Source organism: Pollachius pollachius (assembly GCF_949987615.1).
Source record: "Pollachius pollachius genome assembly, chromosome: 8".
NCBI lineage: Eukaryota > Metazoa > Chordata > Actinopteri > Gadiformes > Gadidae > Pollachius > Pollachius pollachius.
The window spans coordinates 24,323,719-24,338,880 of record NC_136941.1 but is presented as its reverse complement, the minus strand read 5'-3'; the positions used below and the strand labels follow the sequence as shown (position 1 = coordinate 24,338,880).

Below are 15,162 nucleotides of genomic sequence, written 5' to 3'. Positions count from 1 at the left end.
CAGTATGAACATGTAAAACCTTAATAAGTAAAGCAGCATTAATAGATGTATGAGCCATGTTCCCTCACTGTTATTGAATCAGCTTGGTGTACACAGGAACAGGAAGCTGCTGTTTACATGTCCTGTCTGGAATGAGCAGGTAACCATTTTAGTTTAATCCTATGGGATAAAGGATTGTGTTTAGGTACTGTTTCCCTTCCTTACTTAGTCAAAGTTAAACAACTCAGAATCTAGTTTAGCCTTGCATAATATAAGGACGATGTTCATTTCTTTAATGACTAATTATGACTTCCTGAAAATCTTAAAGAGCAACAATACTTTACAAGAATCCATATTTTATTGGAGCCTTTACATAATGTGAGAATAGTAAACAAGTGATTTTCTTCCATCAATCAATGTAATACAAATTAAGATTTGATATAGAAAATACTTTAAAAGAACAGTTTTGTTCAACTGGAGTCTTCCTGAAATGCATGTCCGCCATTAAGTATCTTCAACACTTAGTGCGACATCTACAGTTGAGAAGTAGGATAACATTACCCATTAGCTAGTTTTACCTGAGAAATGTGGCTATTTTTAAAGCATTCAATGTTATCCCATAGGCACATAATTAGTTATTTATATTAACAGAAAATGCAGTGATTTATTACAAGAATGAAGAAAAGAAGCTTGCATTAAAATTGATTTTAGTTGTAAAAATATGTTCCGACACTGCTGCACAGCACCCTGCCGGTGGCATGTATTAATAATTATGAACTATTCTTCTAGTCAATTCAACTAGAGAGTCAGGTGAAGGCTCACAGATCTGAGCATTGGTATTCAATTGATTTCCGATGATTCCATCATACACACGCTGCTTCAGAAGCCGATGGACTCCTGCATGCCGTAGGCCTGGTATAGTTTGGTGAGCAGTGCCTTCTTCTCCGCCTCAGGTAAGAAGCACGACTCAGCTGAACAGATATTCTATAAACACAAGTAAGCAAAGCAGCAGTCGGATATAGGTTTGTTTTTGTTCTGATCATCTCTAACTTCTTAAGAGCAACCTGCCAGGTTGGCATGTCTGCTTAATGCGGGGAAATGGATGGAGCTCATTACTTATTACATTACTTATTAACATTTAGGGCATTTAGCAGACTCTTTTACCCAAAGCGACTTTCAATAAGGACATTAAGTACCTCACCCTAACTCATAACAACAATTCACGCTGTCGGTACAGTAAGGATGTTCATAGAACAAGTGCCAAGAGCTAGCAATCGCAATGTTAACCCATTCTCTGTGTACAACAAAGATAGCTAGGATAAGATGCTACACAACTAAGTGCTATTTTGAAGTGCCAGGACGTACAACATACAATAAGTGCATGGCTATGCAGAGTCTAGGTGAACTCTGACTTAAAATGAGAGCAGGCCTTTTTTTTGTAGTGCGATGCGCAGATGCAGACCCTTCACCTCAGCATCATGAACTTGAAGGCTTAAGGCTCTGCGCTAGTGGCTTGATGTTGAGCTTCTACTCTCCACAAGTCTATTCACGCACAAGTTTGTTTTTGGGCCTGCATGCCTAAAAGAATGACACTCATTTTGAACTTCATACTTTCCTCTAATCCATTGACCAGGGATGCCAACCGTCCGCTTGCTCAATACATTCACTGGAATCTGGCTAAAATAACCTTTTTAGGAAGAAAGTGTGCTTATTTTACTTTGTAGATTTTAGTAATTTGGAGATTTCAGCCAGTCTAGTCTGACATCTACTGGTGAAAAATAGGACTGATATTTCGTCAGAAAATAATTCAGCCACCAATATTAGTAAAACGTCTGAATCCATACTAATTCAGGCACCAAAATAGTCAAACATTTCTGAATCCATACTAATTAAGCCACTAACTTTAGTTAAACACCTCTGAATCCATACTAATTCAGTCACCAACATTAGTTAAACATGTCTGAATCCATACTACTTCAGCCACCAACATTAGTTAAACATGTCTGAATCCATACTAATTCAGCCACCAACATTAGTTAAACATGTCTGAATCCATACTAATTCAGCCACCAACATTAGTTCAACACGTCTGAATCCATACTTTCTGGAAATACACTATTTGAGCTGAAGGTACTTCCAAGAAATCCCAAGTTCGATGAGAGTTCACAGATGCCAGCCTCACCAGTCTCTGGAACTCCTGCTTGGTGAAGCCCATGTGCTGCTGGGCAGTGAGGTAGTCCAGATTCAGGGAGGAGTTGAAAATCAGCGGGTCGTCTGTGTTTAAGGAGTAATTCGCCTTGTCTTTCCTGAACCTGCAAATGGGAACAAAAAGAACCAATTGACATCATCATCATCATATTTTCCAACTAGGTGCAATAGTGGCCTTTGGGCGCGCCTGCTTGATCCTGTGGCCAAGCAGGAACTGTGTTCTCTTCATCATCATTCTCCTGGCCTGCTTAACATCCATGTCCGACAGCCTCTCTATCCCAGTCCAAATCTTTCCTGGCGTCCTCCGTTGAAATATAACTTGTTTCTGTAGTTCGCTATTGTCTAGTATACATACATGTCCTACATATTTCAGATGTTGTAGGTGGCAATTGTCACGTATTGGGAGGATGTCGGTTATATAGCACAGACGTCGTAAGAGAACTTGAATCTCCGGTACAGGTCACCTTTGACTTGCCAATTTGGGTCAATATTCTTTCTTCTGTCACTATGACTAGGAGCATTCTTTCGTTCAAAACCCCCTCGTACCATCTTTCTCAGAAACCCGTGCTATACGACCTCAACCTTTCGGAGTTTGTACTCTGTACTCATTTGAATGCGCTGCATTGGCAGTGTGTCATTATGTGGAAGCTGCCCGCTCACCTGATGGCCGGGTGCTTGGTAAAGTCCGGGTTGCAGGCTCCGGTGAATTTGCTAGAGATCGGGCACAGCTGAAATAACACAGAAGCACAATACTTAACACATTCAGTTCACTTGTCAAGGCAAAGGGATAACGATCAAAGGTATATGGGTTCAACCTGGTAATACATAAGCTCCTCCATTAGGGTTCACTGTGTGACCCTACCTGGCATTTGGCATTTACACCATTTGATAGTAGCTGCTTGTACAATGTGTCTTGGCCCGATAATCTAGTGGGCCCAGTCGCTGTGTCTTGATCACATCCGGATTTTCCTATGTTTTGCTATCCAGAATCAGGTGATCCATCGTACTTTAGTGCCAGTGCCCCAAATAGGACTAGTCTGCTGCAGCCTTCTGGCCATGTAAAGATGAACAGGTAGAATAAACTACTTCGGAATGATTCTTCTCATTTAATTAATGATAACAAATGGCATTTCAAATTAAATGCATTGTTTTTATTTGATATTGAAAGCTATTTAGGGGATTATTTCTTTATTGTATCGAAAGTCTTAATGGTCCCATGGCATGAAAATCTCACTTTATGAGGTTGCTAAGTTGCTAAAACTTGCGTTCGGTGTAAAATGAGCACGAGGTATCCTGCTCGCCGAAAAAATGGAAGCTCAGGCATGCTGATTTGGAATGTGGCCCCATATGTCGTCATAAGGGGCCAAACTCCTCCCCTTTCTCTGCCTTGCCCGCCCAGAGAATTTGGCCCACCAATGAGACAATGAGCTATGACCGTGCGAGCGCCACATGTGTGTGTGTGTGTGTCTGATTACACACACTGTAACGCAAGTGTTGTACACTTCTTTGACGTCTCTTGTATTTCCACAACGAGACTGTGGTTGGGGTTATCTCAGCCATGGTTGAGAAGGAATTGGGGGAATGGAACTTTGGCTTTGACTCTCTAAAGTACATGAACTGCGACAGGCTGCCTGCTGCCGGCTGCCGCGAGGCACCACCGCAAAGCACCACCGCCCGGCAGCGGGCAGCCGGCAGCCGGCAGCGGGCGGTTCAGTCTACTTCAGATTGATGTGGAAGTGGAAGAACAAGAGAAGTTGGAGAACCCGACGCAGTCGTTTGTGAAGCTGCTCAGGGCCACACCCCCGCCCTCCTCCTTGACCCTCCTCTCTCCTCCTCATTTGCATTAAAGCTACAGACACCGAAACGGCGCGTTGGGAGAAAGCTCAATGTGCGACTGGCTCGTAGTGGCTGTAACTCTGCACCACGGCTGAATTTCAGGAACGTCTTCAAATACTGTGTTAGGGGCCCACTAATATCTATATTAAAGCATCCATAAAATAGCATGCCATGGGACCTTTAATAGCCTAATTTCTTCTATTTTACAAATCCAGCGTAAATCTATATAAATGTATAAATACTACAATATCAAAATGTTTTATTATTTCACACACTTTACGTTTTATAATTTTTTTTTCTTGAATCCTCCCTGACTCCGCCCCCCTGCTGGGATCAGGGTAATCCTGATTTCTGGGATCGAAGCTATCCCAATCCTACTAGAAGGTTTTGAACAACACATACTAAAGGTTTGATCCAGGTCCATACCAAGATTGGGTTATGAGATTCAGAATCAGTTTCTTCCTTTGAACATCCTGTTTTCAAGATCTGAGCCCATGACTTCTGAACGACCGGGGCCTGATTATTGGTCAGTGGACGTACCTCAAAATGCATCTTCTGTTCCAGGAGCTGTTTGTAGAGGGCTGGGTCTTCCAGAGTCCGGTAACCGTGGCCAATGCGCTCCGCCTTGAGAACCTCCACCGCCTAAAAGATACCTCAAATGTTTCATTTGGAAATGCTTCAATGGGAGACCATTCTGAACACTGTCTCATACTGTGTGTGTGTGTGTGTGTGTGTGTGTGTGGGGGGGGTTAAAGACCTCTTTGACCACGGAAGGCGGGCCGACCTCTCCAGCGTGGACGGTCCTGTGTACCCCACAAAGCACCGCCTCCTGTCAACAAGCCAGGACACACACGTCACATGATGCCCAGACGATGTGTTCTAGCCCAGCGATCCCCAACCCAAGGAGCCGGTCCGGGGACCCAAAGGAAGCCCAAAGGAAGCCCATTAGACTGGATGGTCATTAGTGAGATGGATCGTGTCTATAAATGCCAATATTGATTGGTGTGCCAACACCCTGTGATATGAAAAACATGAGATCTGAAAAATATTTAGACATTTTCTGCAACTGCAGCAAAAGGATATTTCCACGGGATAAAATCAGTTAGTTCAAATCTTTTGTTTGAGGTTACAGAAAACCAATCCCATGCCTGTAAGGACTGGCACTTCGTCATGAAGGGTTCAGAAGAAGAGTGGAATGTGACTGTGGTCTAGGGGATATACTCCACACATCATTTACTTGCACTAACCAAACAATAACCAACATAACCGCAATATAACCATTTTATTCTCTGCACATACTGCTTTAAGAGCAAAGGAAAGGTTAAAGGTCACCCAACAGAAGGGGTTCAGTCAAGAAGTGATACTGAATAAGACGCCAATTGACTACCATTTCAGGGGTGATAAGCTATCCGTACTAATAAATTATGAAAAGTTACATTTGTGTATTCGTCAACGCTGTTGGTCTAGGACCTTCTAAAATCACTCAAGTGTCTGTGTTCCCTCCAGAGGAGATGATCAACAGCCACCAGACCGATGGACCGACGGCCTGTGAGTTACCTGGGCGTGGCTCAGCAGCCGGGGCGGTTTACCTCATAGGCCATCTTGTGGCCGGACTGGGCATCCATGTTCAGGGACTCGTCTCCGGCCAGGTCGATGGCCACCACTCCTTCATGACGATATTTCTTGCACAGCTCCACCACAGTCATGGACCAGTCTGTACAGGGAAACACCATTCAGGACACTGTGCGGTGTTCAGTCAGGAACACAACAGGACTGTATCCTACTACTGTACAGTGAAACACCATTCAGGACACTGTGCGGTGTTCAGTCAGGAACGCAACATGACTGTATCCTACTACTGTAGGTCAGAGTGACACACACGCATGTAAAACCACCGAAACACAAGGGGAAGTGCGCTCTGATTACACCACAGGAGTCTTTTGCTTTTTGCCAATTGCTTTTGATGTACGATAATAGTTTGGATCTGTAAAACCTGAGCCAAATAGTTTAAAATGCTATAAAAATATAAGCCTAATTAAAAGGGTAATGAAGATTTAGGAATTTAGGAAGTGCACCAGGGGGATGTTAGTTTAACGACATTCTCTTGCAAAACCAAAAGCTGGTTGAAATAGCACAGATCCCGTCCAGATTAGTCTTGGTGTAAAGGCAATACTTAACACTATAAGATCGCCGATATTCAACACATTTCTTGCTCATAGCAAGAACTTATGAACAGGACTATTATGAAATAAATCAGCCCTCAATGAGCTGGTGAGATTAGGAAGCTTAAAGGGGGGAATATTGAGGGTCATATATCTATGTATGTGTCGCTGTCCGTCTGAAACAACCCAAATCATAAGTGTCTTAAACAAATCAATCACATTTTATGTTAGGCGATAATAAAACTAAAGAGGCGTGTTGTGTCATCGACTCAAGACTATGACACAACCTCCGCGCCGGCCCGAGGAGTCCTGTACCGAGCCTTACGAAGCTGTCCCGAGGCGTCCCGTACTAGGCCAGTATAGCATAGTGGAAAAGCGCCACTTTTTTGGTGTGTAAGCAGCTTGTTTGGCTGGTTGAATTTCTGCACATGGAGCCTCAATGCGGTCAACGCAAACAGGTGTGCCGTCAAACCCAGCCCCAGAACCCAGTCGGACTCTTCATCAGCAATCATCCACACACACGCATTTCAAGGTACCCCTTGAAATGGCCTCCTTGAATTTCAATTGAATTCAAAATGAACACATCGGATGACTTAGGTCCGTCACGGATCACTACAAATTCAGTGTGTTAGCATGAACAGCGCATTACTTGGCATGTGACGCATGCAGCATAGAATGGACCTGGCTTGAACATGGAAGGCCTTCTCTCCTTCCTTCAGGCCCTCATTCACCAGACGCACCACCTCATCCGGGCTCACGTCGCCCCTGGGGGAACCACAACAACCTGATGACAACAGCTGGGTGACAATACATGTAAGCATTTTGTTTAGCCACGAGCATAACCCATTAATCATTTAAAAGAAAATATGACCATATAAATAAGATACTGTAGTTGGTAGGTAAGGCTGACCTTGATATACTTTAAAATATAGATACAGACATATTCAATCTTCCTAGTAATGTGAATCTGCTGTTTTTAATTTTTTTCATACACACTATTATTACTAATTATTACACGGCTCTTCTCAATGCTGTGGAATGCTCCGTTCACTTGCATGGGCCTTTCCGACTTCCAGCAGTGAATTATTTTTCGATAATTGACCGTTGCTGAGCATATAATTACCGCTGTCAAGGAAAGTGAATTTTTTGCCTCTGATTCACGTCTTTGGTATCAGTCCGCAAGTAGTCCGGTAACTTATCATCCCCAGCTTATTCATTGCTAAGCGATGTCAACGGCTTTGGCAGATTATTTCTCTGCTGATCAACACTACGAAAAATACACACCGTGTTAAGTTATTTTTACGTTTTGGCCAGCAGCCGTGTAATAAGCGGGATAATGTATAGAACGTCGCCGGTCATTATCGAAATATTAACGCATCTAAATATTTTTCAGATAATGACCGGTGTTCTATACATCATCCATTACATAACTATTATATTAATGTTGTAGTAAGAGCTAACTTGTTTCATGTAAAGGGAAACGGCTGACTTACTCCTCCTGGTCCCAGGGGATGGGTTCCACTTGAGTGTTGGCCAGGAAGTGAGGACTGTACCTCACCTCCACGTAGACAACTCCCTCTTTGGCTATGTCCTCCACAAACTCGTAGGCGATCCTCTTGATAGCCTCTCTGTCTCCACTGGACAAAGGAAAGCGACAGTTGGAAAGCTCATGATGCTGCACTTTACTCTTTGTACCACCTGAACTTATGTCCAATCTGACAACCTTTGACAATGGACCTCAGCCTGAAGCTCACCACAATCCCAATGCTCACTTGTCACTTGATCTTGTGTATGTTAAACAGAGGATTTTTTTCGGAACTTAATGCGCTGTTCTTGCTGCGTTTAAGTATTTTACTGTTTAAATAAATTAAACCTTGCGATCCATCTCTATTTATCTTTCCATCTTTAATATATATTTCACTATAAAAGACTTGGACTGGCCCGCAGTTGTATTTTGAAATGTTTTTCTCCTAAGGTGTGTGGCTTTCCCCCATTGCTCCAAGACTTGGCAACCCAGTCTTCCCCTGGTCCTGTTAATCACATGATGTAGAACATCTTAATGTGCTCCTTTCACATGATGTAGAATGTCCTCCAGCACGTACTCCGCAAGAGAACACGTGTCCCGGTAGTCATCTGGTTGGCATCAAGCTTCCCCTTCCCTGCAGCAGTCAAGCCTACCAACCACTTCTGCTTTAGCGTAACATTGCAAGCGAATTCCCCTTGTTGTGCTATTGTGTTGACAAACTGCACATAAGATAAAAAAAATATGAAATAAATAATAGGGAACCGTGCGTGTTTACTATGTCTTTACTGGGTCGGCTTAGCTCAGGAAAAAGGTTGCTAGTTCGATCGCCAGCTCTTCCTAGCTGAGTGTTGATGTGTCCCTGAGCGAGACACTTAACCCTAACTGCTCCTGAAGTTATGCTGGCTGTCGCCTTGCATGGTTGACTCTGCCGTTGGTGTGTAAATGTGTGTATTAACCGATGTAAGTCGCTTTGGATAAAAGCGTCTGCTAACTGCCCTAATTGTAATTGTCTTATATACATAGTATATATACATACATATACATGTTGCCCTAACCCATGGTCGCATTAGGGCAATCATCTTCCTTACATAAGGTCTTGCGAGAGTTGAACTCTGACTGGTAGTTCCCTTTACTCTCACCCAGAGTAAAGGGAACTCTAAACAGCCCCATCATGCTCTTTGGAGAGACAATGCTGTTTGCATTCAGAAGTGAATCTAATGAAAGCATACAATTAATACTGGAGAAACCACAAAAGGTGCTGCATTAGCCACTTAGATCGTCAAATTGTGATCAAATTGTGGTTTGTGCAAGTAAATAATGTGTGGAGTATATTCTCTAGAACACATTCACATTCTACTCCTCTCCTTCTGAACCCCTTCATGAGGAAGTGCCAGTCCTTACAGGCATGGGAATGTAAATGTTCTAAATGTTAGATTATATCCTTTTGCTGCAGTTGCAGAAAATGTCTAAATATTTTTCAGATCTCTCTAATCTTTCTTATCACAGGGCACACCAATCAATATTCTTGGCATTTATAGAGACAATCCATCTCCCTCAAATGAATATCCAAATTAATTCCTTCCGAATTAGACCGCTGAACGTGGACTGGCTGAGCCAAGGGCTTCTGAAGGAGTGGAGCAGAGTCCAATGATTTGGACTGTTATCTCTTAACCACCCAATTATCTAGGTAGATAAATAAATCAGCCTAAATAAAAACGTGACACAGCTCTGTTTGTGATATCAATGTCAGAGGCTGTTATCATGATCCCTGATAGGTTCTGGTTTCACTTTCACTCACGCAATGACGTGCATGTACTCGGCAAACTTTCCGAGGAACTCAGTGAGTGTGGCCGGCTGCTGGAGGATGATGATCTGGGTCATCTCCTCCACCGTGTCGGCCGGCAGGGAGATACCGCGCCTCCTAAAGGACACGGGACATGAAGACAGTCAACAGTATGCATATACAATACACCCTATACAATACTATCTGGGTAGTTCTGAGATAGCAATGGCTATAATTTAACAAGAGCAATGAAGGAAATGACAACTCACTTGGCTACATCCAGAATGGTCTGCACTCTGATGGCTCCATCAAGGTGTACATGCAACTCCACCTGCAGAGGACAAAGACACCAACAAACGAAACCCAATGAACATTAACCTGAGACCCAGGAGCTGAGGGGTCAACCTGAGACCCAGGAGCTGAGGGGTCAACCTGAGACCCAGGAGCTGAGGGGTCAACCTGAGACCCAGGAGCTGAGGGGTCAGCTCCCCGGACAAGCCCCCATTTAGTTACCGTCGGAATGGGGGACCAGCCAGTAACATAGAAGTTGTCCCCTCCCTACTCAGATTCCCACAAAAAAAGCCATCCAACACAGAAGACATGTCATTTATTTCACAATTAACTGAACATAACTGATGGCTGCCAGCCGCCAAGCCAATCAGCAGGCATCAAGCCCACACATTTAACACGCACACCAATAAACTCATCATCTTATCTACTGAAACAAACAAACCAAACAGGCCACCGTGCAAGGAAATGTGAACCCAGGGAAGGGCAATAACACAAACACATATACCTCAGCTATGACCAAGGGTCATAACACAAGTCATCCTGCACCTTGACTCTGCCCCTGTCGTCAACCCCACCCGGGACACCAGTGGCTATCAATAATTAATGTTTAGTAAAACAAATACCATGATTTGCTCTTGGAATGAAGATGTTTAAGCATGTTCAAACATGTATCAGGTCAACCTATATTGGCATACTCTGGTATTAATTGCGCAATATCCCATTGAGGCCTTATGCTCTTCCTGCAGTAACGAGACAATACAGGCTGTTTCTGGACACAATAACCTATTAGTGAGGAAGTCAGCAAAGTCTATCGCAATCTATAAAGAAGTAAAGGCCTAACTAGGGACGGTTGCAAATGAGTCTTGAATAGAAAACTGTATGCATGGCATCCGTTTTATATTTTATAGGAAGCAATGTACAATGTATTTGTCCCTGCACAATAAACTTTTAAACAAACAAGGACACCTGTGAATATAGCATGATCAGCACAATGCTGCAATTAAGAGGAATATGATCTCAGCAATTCTGGGGAGACAAAGGCAAATTGGAGCAAAGGCTTAATGGCTCAATGTTTTCCAGTTTGAATTGAATCCCTAGAACGTGGTGTAATGTGTGACATTTTATTGCGTGTGAGTCGGAGGGTTGTTTTCTTCCAAACCGCAATGGATTTTTTCTCAATACATCTGTTGAGGCGGAATAGAGAAGGATTAATGTGTGTCTGTCAGTCAATGACGGCCTCAAGAGCACAGATGGAGCCATGCAAGACGAGGAGAGTCTTCAGACAACCATGGGTTTGATGGTATTGTTGACATGAGATGTCTGCAGTCGATTTGTTTATATCTGTCTGCATTGCTTGAAAACTTTGGTGTAAATGTTTGTATGCGCCAGCTGTCTTGTCTGTCTTCTCTATGTAAATAACCGTGGTCCATAAGTAATCAGCTTCCTGTGAGCGGCTGACCATGTGGGAACTGTAAAAGACCCCTCCGAACAATAGCTTCAAGGTTTTACTCACAAGATAAGCTCGCTTAAGAGAGAGAGAGAGAGAGAGGGAGAGAGACCAGCTGTTTTTCTCATCTGCAACCATACAGCACATCCTTTGGCATTATACTTTATATTTACTTTGCCAATTGTTTATCCGTTTCTGTTGGCTTTTCTTCTTTCAATTGGTTTTGTTTCCATACTTACTGTTTTGTGGCAACAAATTATATATTAATTAGTATATTATATGATTATCAATTATTATATTAATTATATGAGATACCAAAGAGAAATGTGGGATTGTTAGTTTGATTGATCAAAAAGAAGCTTGCAAGGCCTGACGTCTTCATAGGCCTAATGCCTTTGGGACAGACTAACTCTGACTAGGCTACGTTTTGGCTGGGGATGTTGATACCATCTGTACGGCCATTCTCTGCTCTCTCCGTGGATCATCCTGTCTCCAGTTGCCCATCTTTCTTTCGTTCCTCTTAACGTTATCACAGCACACGCCATTGCTTAAGTTTGACAAGCATAAACATGTTGTCATGTACATCTGAAAACGCAGCCTATAGGTAAAAGTTATTTTCCACGAGACCCTAACGACCTGACGAGAGGGCAATGCAAACCGATCTATGATCAGCTTCATAAGAGAGCGATCAATATAACCCCGGATCAATGTGATCAATATTACCCCGGATCAATCTGGTCAATATAACCCCGGATCATTCTAATCAATGCAACAGCGGATCAATCTGATCAATATAACCCCGGATCAATCTGATCATTGTAATCCAAATCAATCTGATGAACCCCGGATTCATCAGATCAATATAACCCCAATCAATCTGATCAATATCACCCCAATCAATCTGATCATTGTCACCCAGGATCAAACTGTTTGTTCATGTCCTCGCGCTTTGGAAAAAGTGGAGCAGAAGAAATGGAAAGCAGGAATAAGAAGTGATCGTCCTAAGTGTTACGTCCTGACCATTCAGCTCTGTTACGTTCGATTAGCGGACAGGTGGTTGTCCAGTGGTAGGACCTACCTTCGGCTGGTCGAACACCACCGCTTCAGAAAGCACCTCGGCCATGGCAGGAGAAGAGTCGGGAGGGCTGAAACTCTGCTGCTGAGAGAGCGAGTGAGTTCACGAGTTGGAGAACCCCTTTATGTACGTGTGTGTGTGTGTGTGTGTGTGTGTCTGTGTCTGTGTGTCTGTGTGTGTGTGTGTGTGTGTGTGTGTGGACACGCCTCGCTACTCTACAACTAAAAAGTCGAAGTGCTGCAGATGCACTCTGCTAAACCAATAGTGCGACAGTAAAACACGTCGCAGTCCCAAAGAACACTCCCACCCGGGGATCCACATGCAGGTCTGCCCAGACTAAACCCAGACCGGATCAGCAGCTCTGGCAGCTTGGAGGAGATTTCTACGCGCACGTTGGAGAGGTTTACCTCTGTAATTGCATTAGGCCAAGTTAAACCATGTCGCAGAGGGTCTAGGACAGGTTAAACCATGTCCCGGAGGGTCTAGGACAAGATAAGGCGGTTATCTATTTTACGAAAAACGAACTCAAAACGATTTACATCCGCTGCTACGTGGAAAAATACGGCCTTTTATTGTAATAGCCGCGCAGGCGAAAAGGAGGAATTCAACCAACAGAAGGCGTTCTGCTCCGCCTGTGTTCAACTTAAAGGATTCAGTTATACTGAGTTTTACTTTCTAATCATATACATACATACTGTATGTATATATATATATACCATAAAAATATTTATACCATAAATATATTTTATACACTACTTCCGCGGAGGCAGAGGTAGTGTGGGGCCCTGGTATAACGTACCCCGGTAGTACGGGGCCCTGGTAGCATGGGCACAAGGTCACCGACTCTTGACATCTGGAGGAGGCTCATGAAGCACACAGTTAAAGGATCCCATTATATTAGTAATGGGCGGGATGGTAAATAAGCCACACCTACAGGTTCTAATTCACCAGGTTAACCTTTTGTCTGTCTTGGCCCGCACAGCGGAATGGCAAAGACGCCGTGCTCATAGGGTCTGACTTTTCTCAAAAGGCTGATTCATACCTCCGGATCCGGATGAAATTCGTCCGTCCGTACCAAACGTTGTCTCCGGGACTACCCTCATACCTCTGTCCGGTTTCAGCGTTGTTATGGATGTTACGCAATACATCCTCTAGACTCTAGAGCAGTGACCCTCACTATTTTTTTGACAAGAGCCACATTGGCATTGCAAAATCAAAAGGAGAGCCACTTTTTTGACAACATGCTAAGTCACCTTTGCAAATGTGCATTTCTTCATATAAATTGGTGTTACGTCCCAGACTTAAGGGGATGAGGGGAGTAATAAAATAATGTTATTCCCAGGACTGGTCAGCGAAAGAGAGGACAAAGAGACATGTGCCTTGTTAAAAAACAGGAGATTCTTTTATTTAACAAAAATAAACAACAACACCGTCAGGTTGAACTCAAAACGCTGGCCTGCAAAAAGGTACCAGGATAGTCAGTCATGCAATCGGTTAACACAAAATACCGGTCTCCAAAAAAGAACCAGGAAACCAACAGAACAATGTTAAAAGATTCCCTGGCCACAGTCACCTTTCCACTGAAAGGGAGACATCAAGGCTTAAAACACACAGCTCACCCTTACCACTGCAAGGAAGTGACACACTGAACCAACCGAACTGCAGGCATCGGCCCACAGGCCGTAACAACAAAACAACAAAAAAGTAATAACGATGGATTTTCATTTAAGACCAGATTTAAATTAATACTGTGATGAGCGGAAGCTGGCATGCATGTCCTCGACTTTCTTCGTGTTGTATTTGTATTTGGTTGTTGCAATCACAGTGAGGCAAAATGTTGACTCACAGGTGTATGTGCTCATGAAGAAAGACATCACTTTCTGTGCAAGTGGTTTCAAAGTGGGAAAGTCTGCTTCAGAAACCAAACTCCAGAAGTGGCCAACACCTGCTCTGAGTTCAACTTGGAGAATGTTGTTTGTTTGCAGCTCAATTATTTCACTCTCCAGAGCAGCACGATCACCAGGGCAGAGCTGTGTGATGGTTGACGTGAGGGAGGACACATCCACATGGAAGGGGTTTTCAATAAAATTGAAAATCTCCTTATGTTCATTCACATCACTGAATCTGGATTCAAACTCACCCTTCAGCTCCTCCAAAACTTCAACAAATCTGCTGTAGCTGAAATGCTGCTGCAGAGATGGGTCACTTGTGGTTGTTGCTCTGAGTTTAGGGAAGTGGATGAGTTCTCTGTCAGGTATCCACAGAGCAGTTATTTTGTTTTGGAATGCTCTGACTGCCCTCAGCATGTCACTTGGAAGCTTGTCTCTTCCTTGGAGCTGCAAGTTGAGAGTGTTCAGGTGACAGGTAATGTCAGTAAGGAGGGCCAGCTGTATGATCCAGTGTGGGTCTTTCAGCTCCGGCTGGTGTTTCCCCTTGCTGTCCAAGAAACTGTTGATTTCAGGAAGGAGGCTCAGAAATCGCTCCAGCACCCTTCCACGGGACAATCATCTTACTTCACTGTGCAACACTAAATCGCTGTACTCTGTGTCATAGTCCTGGATTAACTGTCTGAATTGTCTGTGGTTTAGTGCTCTTGAAACAATGTAATTGACCACATGCACAACCCTTTGCATCACATTTTGGAATTCACTGTTTCTGAGCTTTGATACCAGTGCCTCCTGACAAATAATGCAATGGAAGCTGATGAAATTGGGAATTTCATCTCCTTTTTTCAAGAGGCCAACAAGACCCTTCTCTTTGCCTCTCATGCTTGGAGCACCATCAGTACACACACTTGCAAGTTTGGACCAGCTGAGATTATTTTCCTCAAAAAATACTAAAAGTGCATTCAGAATA

At 43.5% G+C, this 15,162-nt stretch overlaps 1 protein-coding gene across 1 annotated transcript; it reads right to left on the bottom strand.

The window, feature by feature from the left end:
- Nucleotides 1-318: 318 nt before the first annotated feature.
- Nucleotides 319-12,504, bottom strand: ada (adenosine deaminase). The gene is made up of 11 exons (XM_079741105.1): nt 12,310-12,504; nt 9,763-9,824; nt 9,509-9,631; nt 7,679-7,822; nt 6,835-6,950; nt 5,613-5,737; nt 4,781-4,852; nt 4,564-4,665; nt 2,848-2,915; nt 2,162-2,291; nt 319-963 (listed from the first exon to the last, which is right to left on the bottom strand). Exons 1-11 carry the CDS (start codon nt 12,352-12,354, stop codon nt 859-861), a joined length of 1,092 nt encoding a protein of 363 aa, XP_079597231.1. The 5' UTR covers nt 12,355-12,504; the 3' UTR covers nt 319-858.
- Nucleotides 12,505-15,162: the final 2,658 nt, after the last annotated feature.

Excerpts from the sequence above, each read along its gene's own strand:
- ada (XM_079741105.1), bottom strand. The coding sequence starts at position 12,354 with ATGGCCGAGGTGCTTTCTGAAGCGGTGGTGTTCGACCAGCCGAAG. Across the intron at positions 9,632-9,762 it reads ACCATTCTGGATGTAGCCAA|GAGGCGCGGTATCTCCCTGC; the intron begins GTGAGTTGTCAT and ends CGTGTCCTTTAG. Across the intron at positions 964-2,161 it reads AGCAGGAGTTCCAGAGACTG|AATATCTGTTCAGCTGAGTC; the intron begins GTGAGGCTGGCA and ends TTGTGTTTATAG.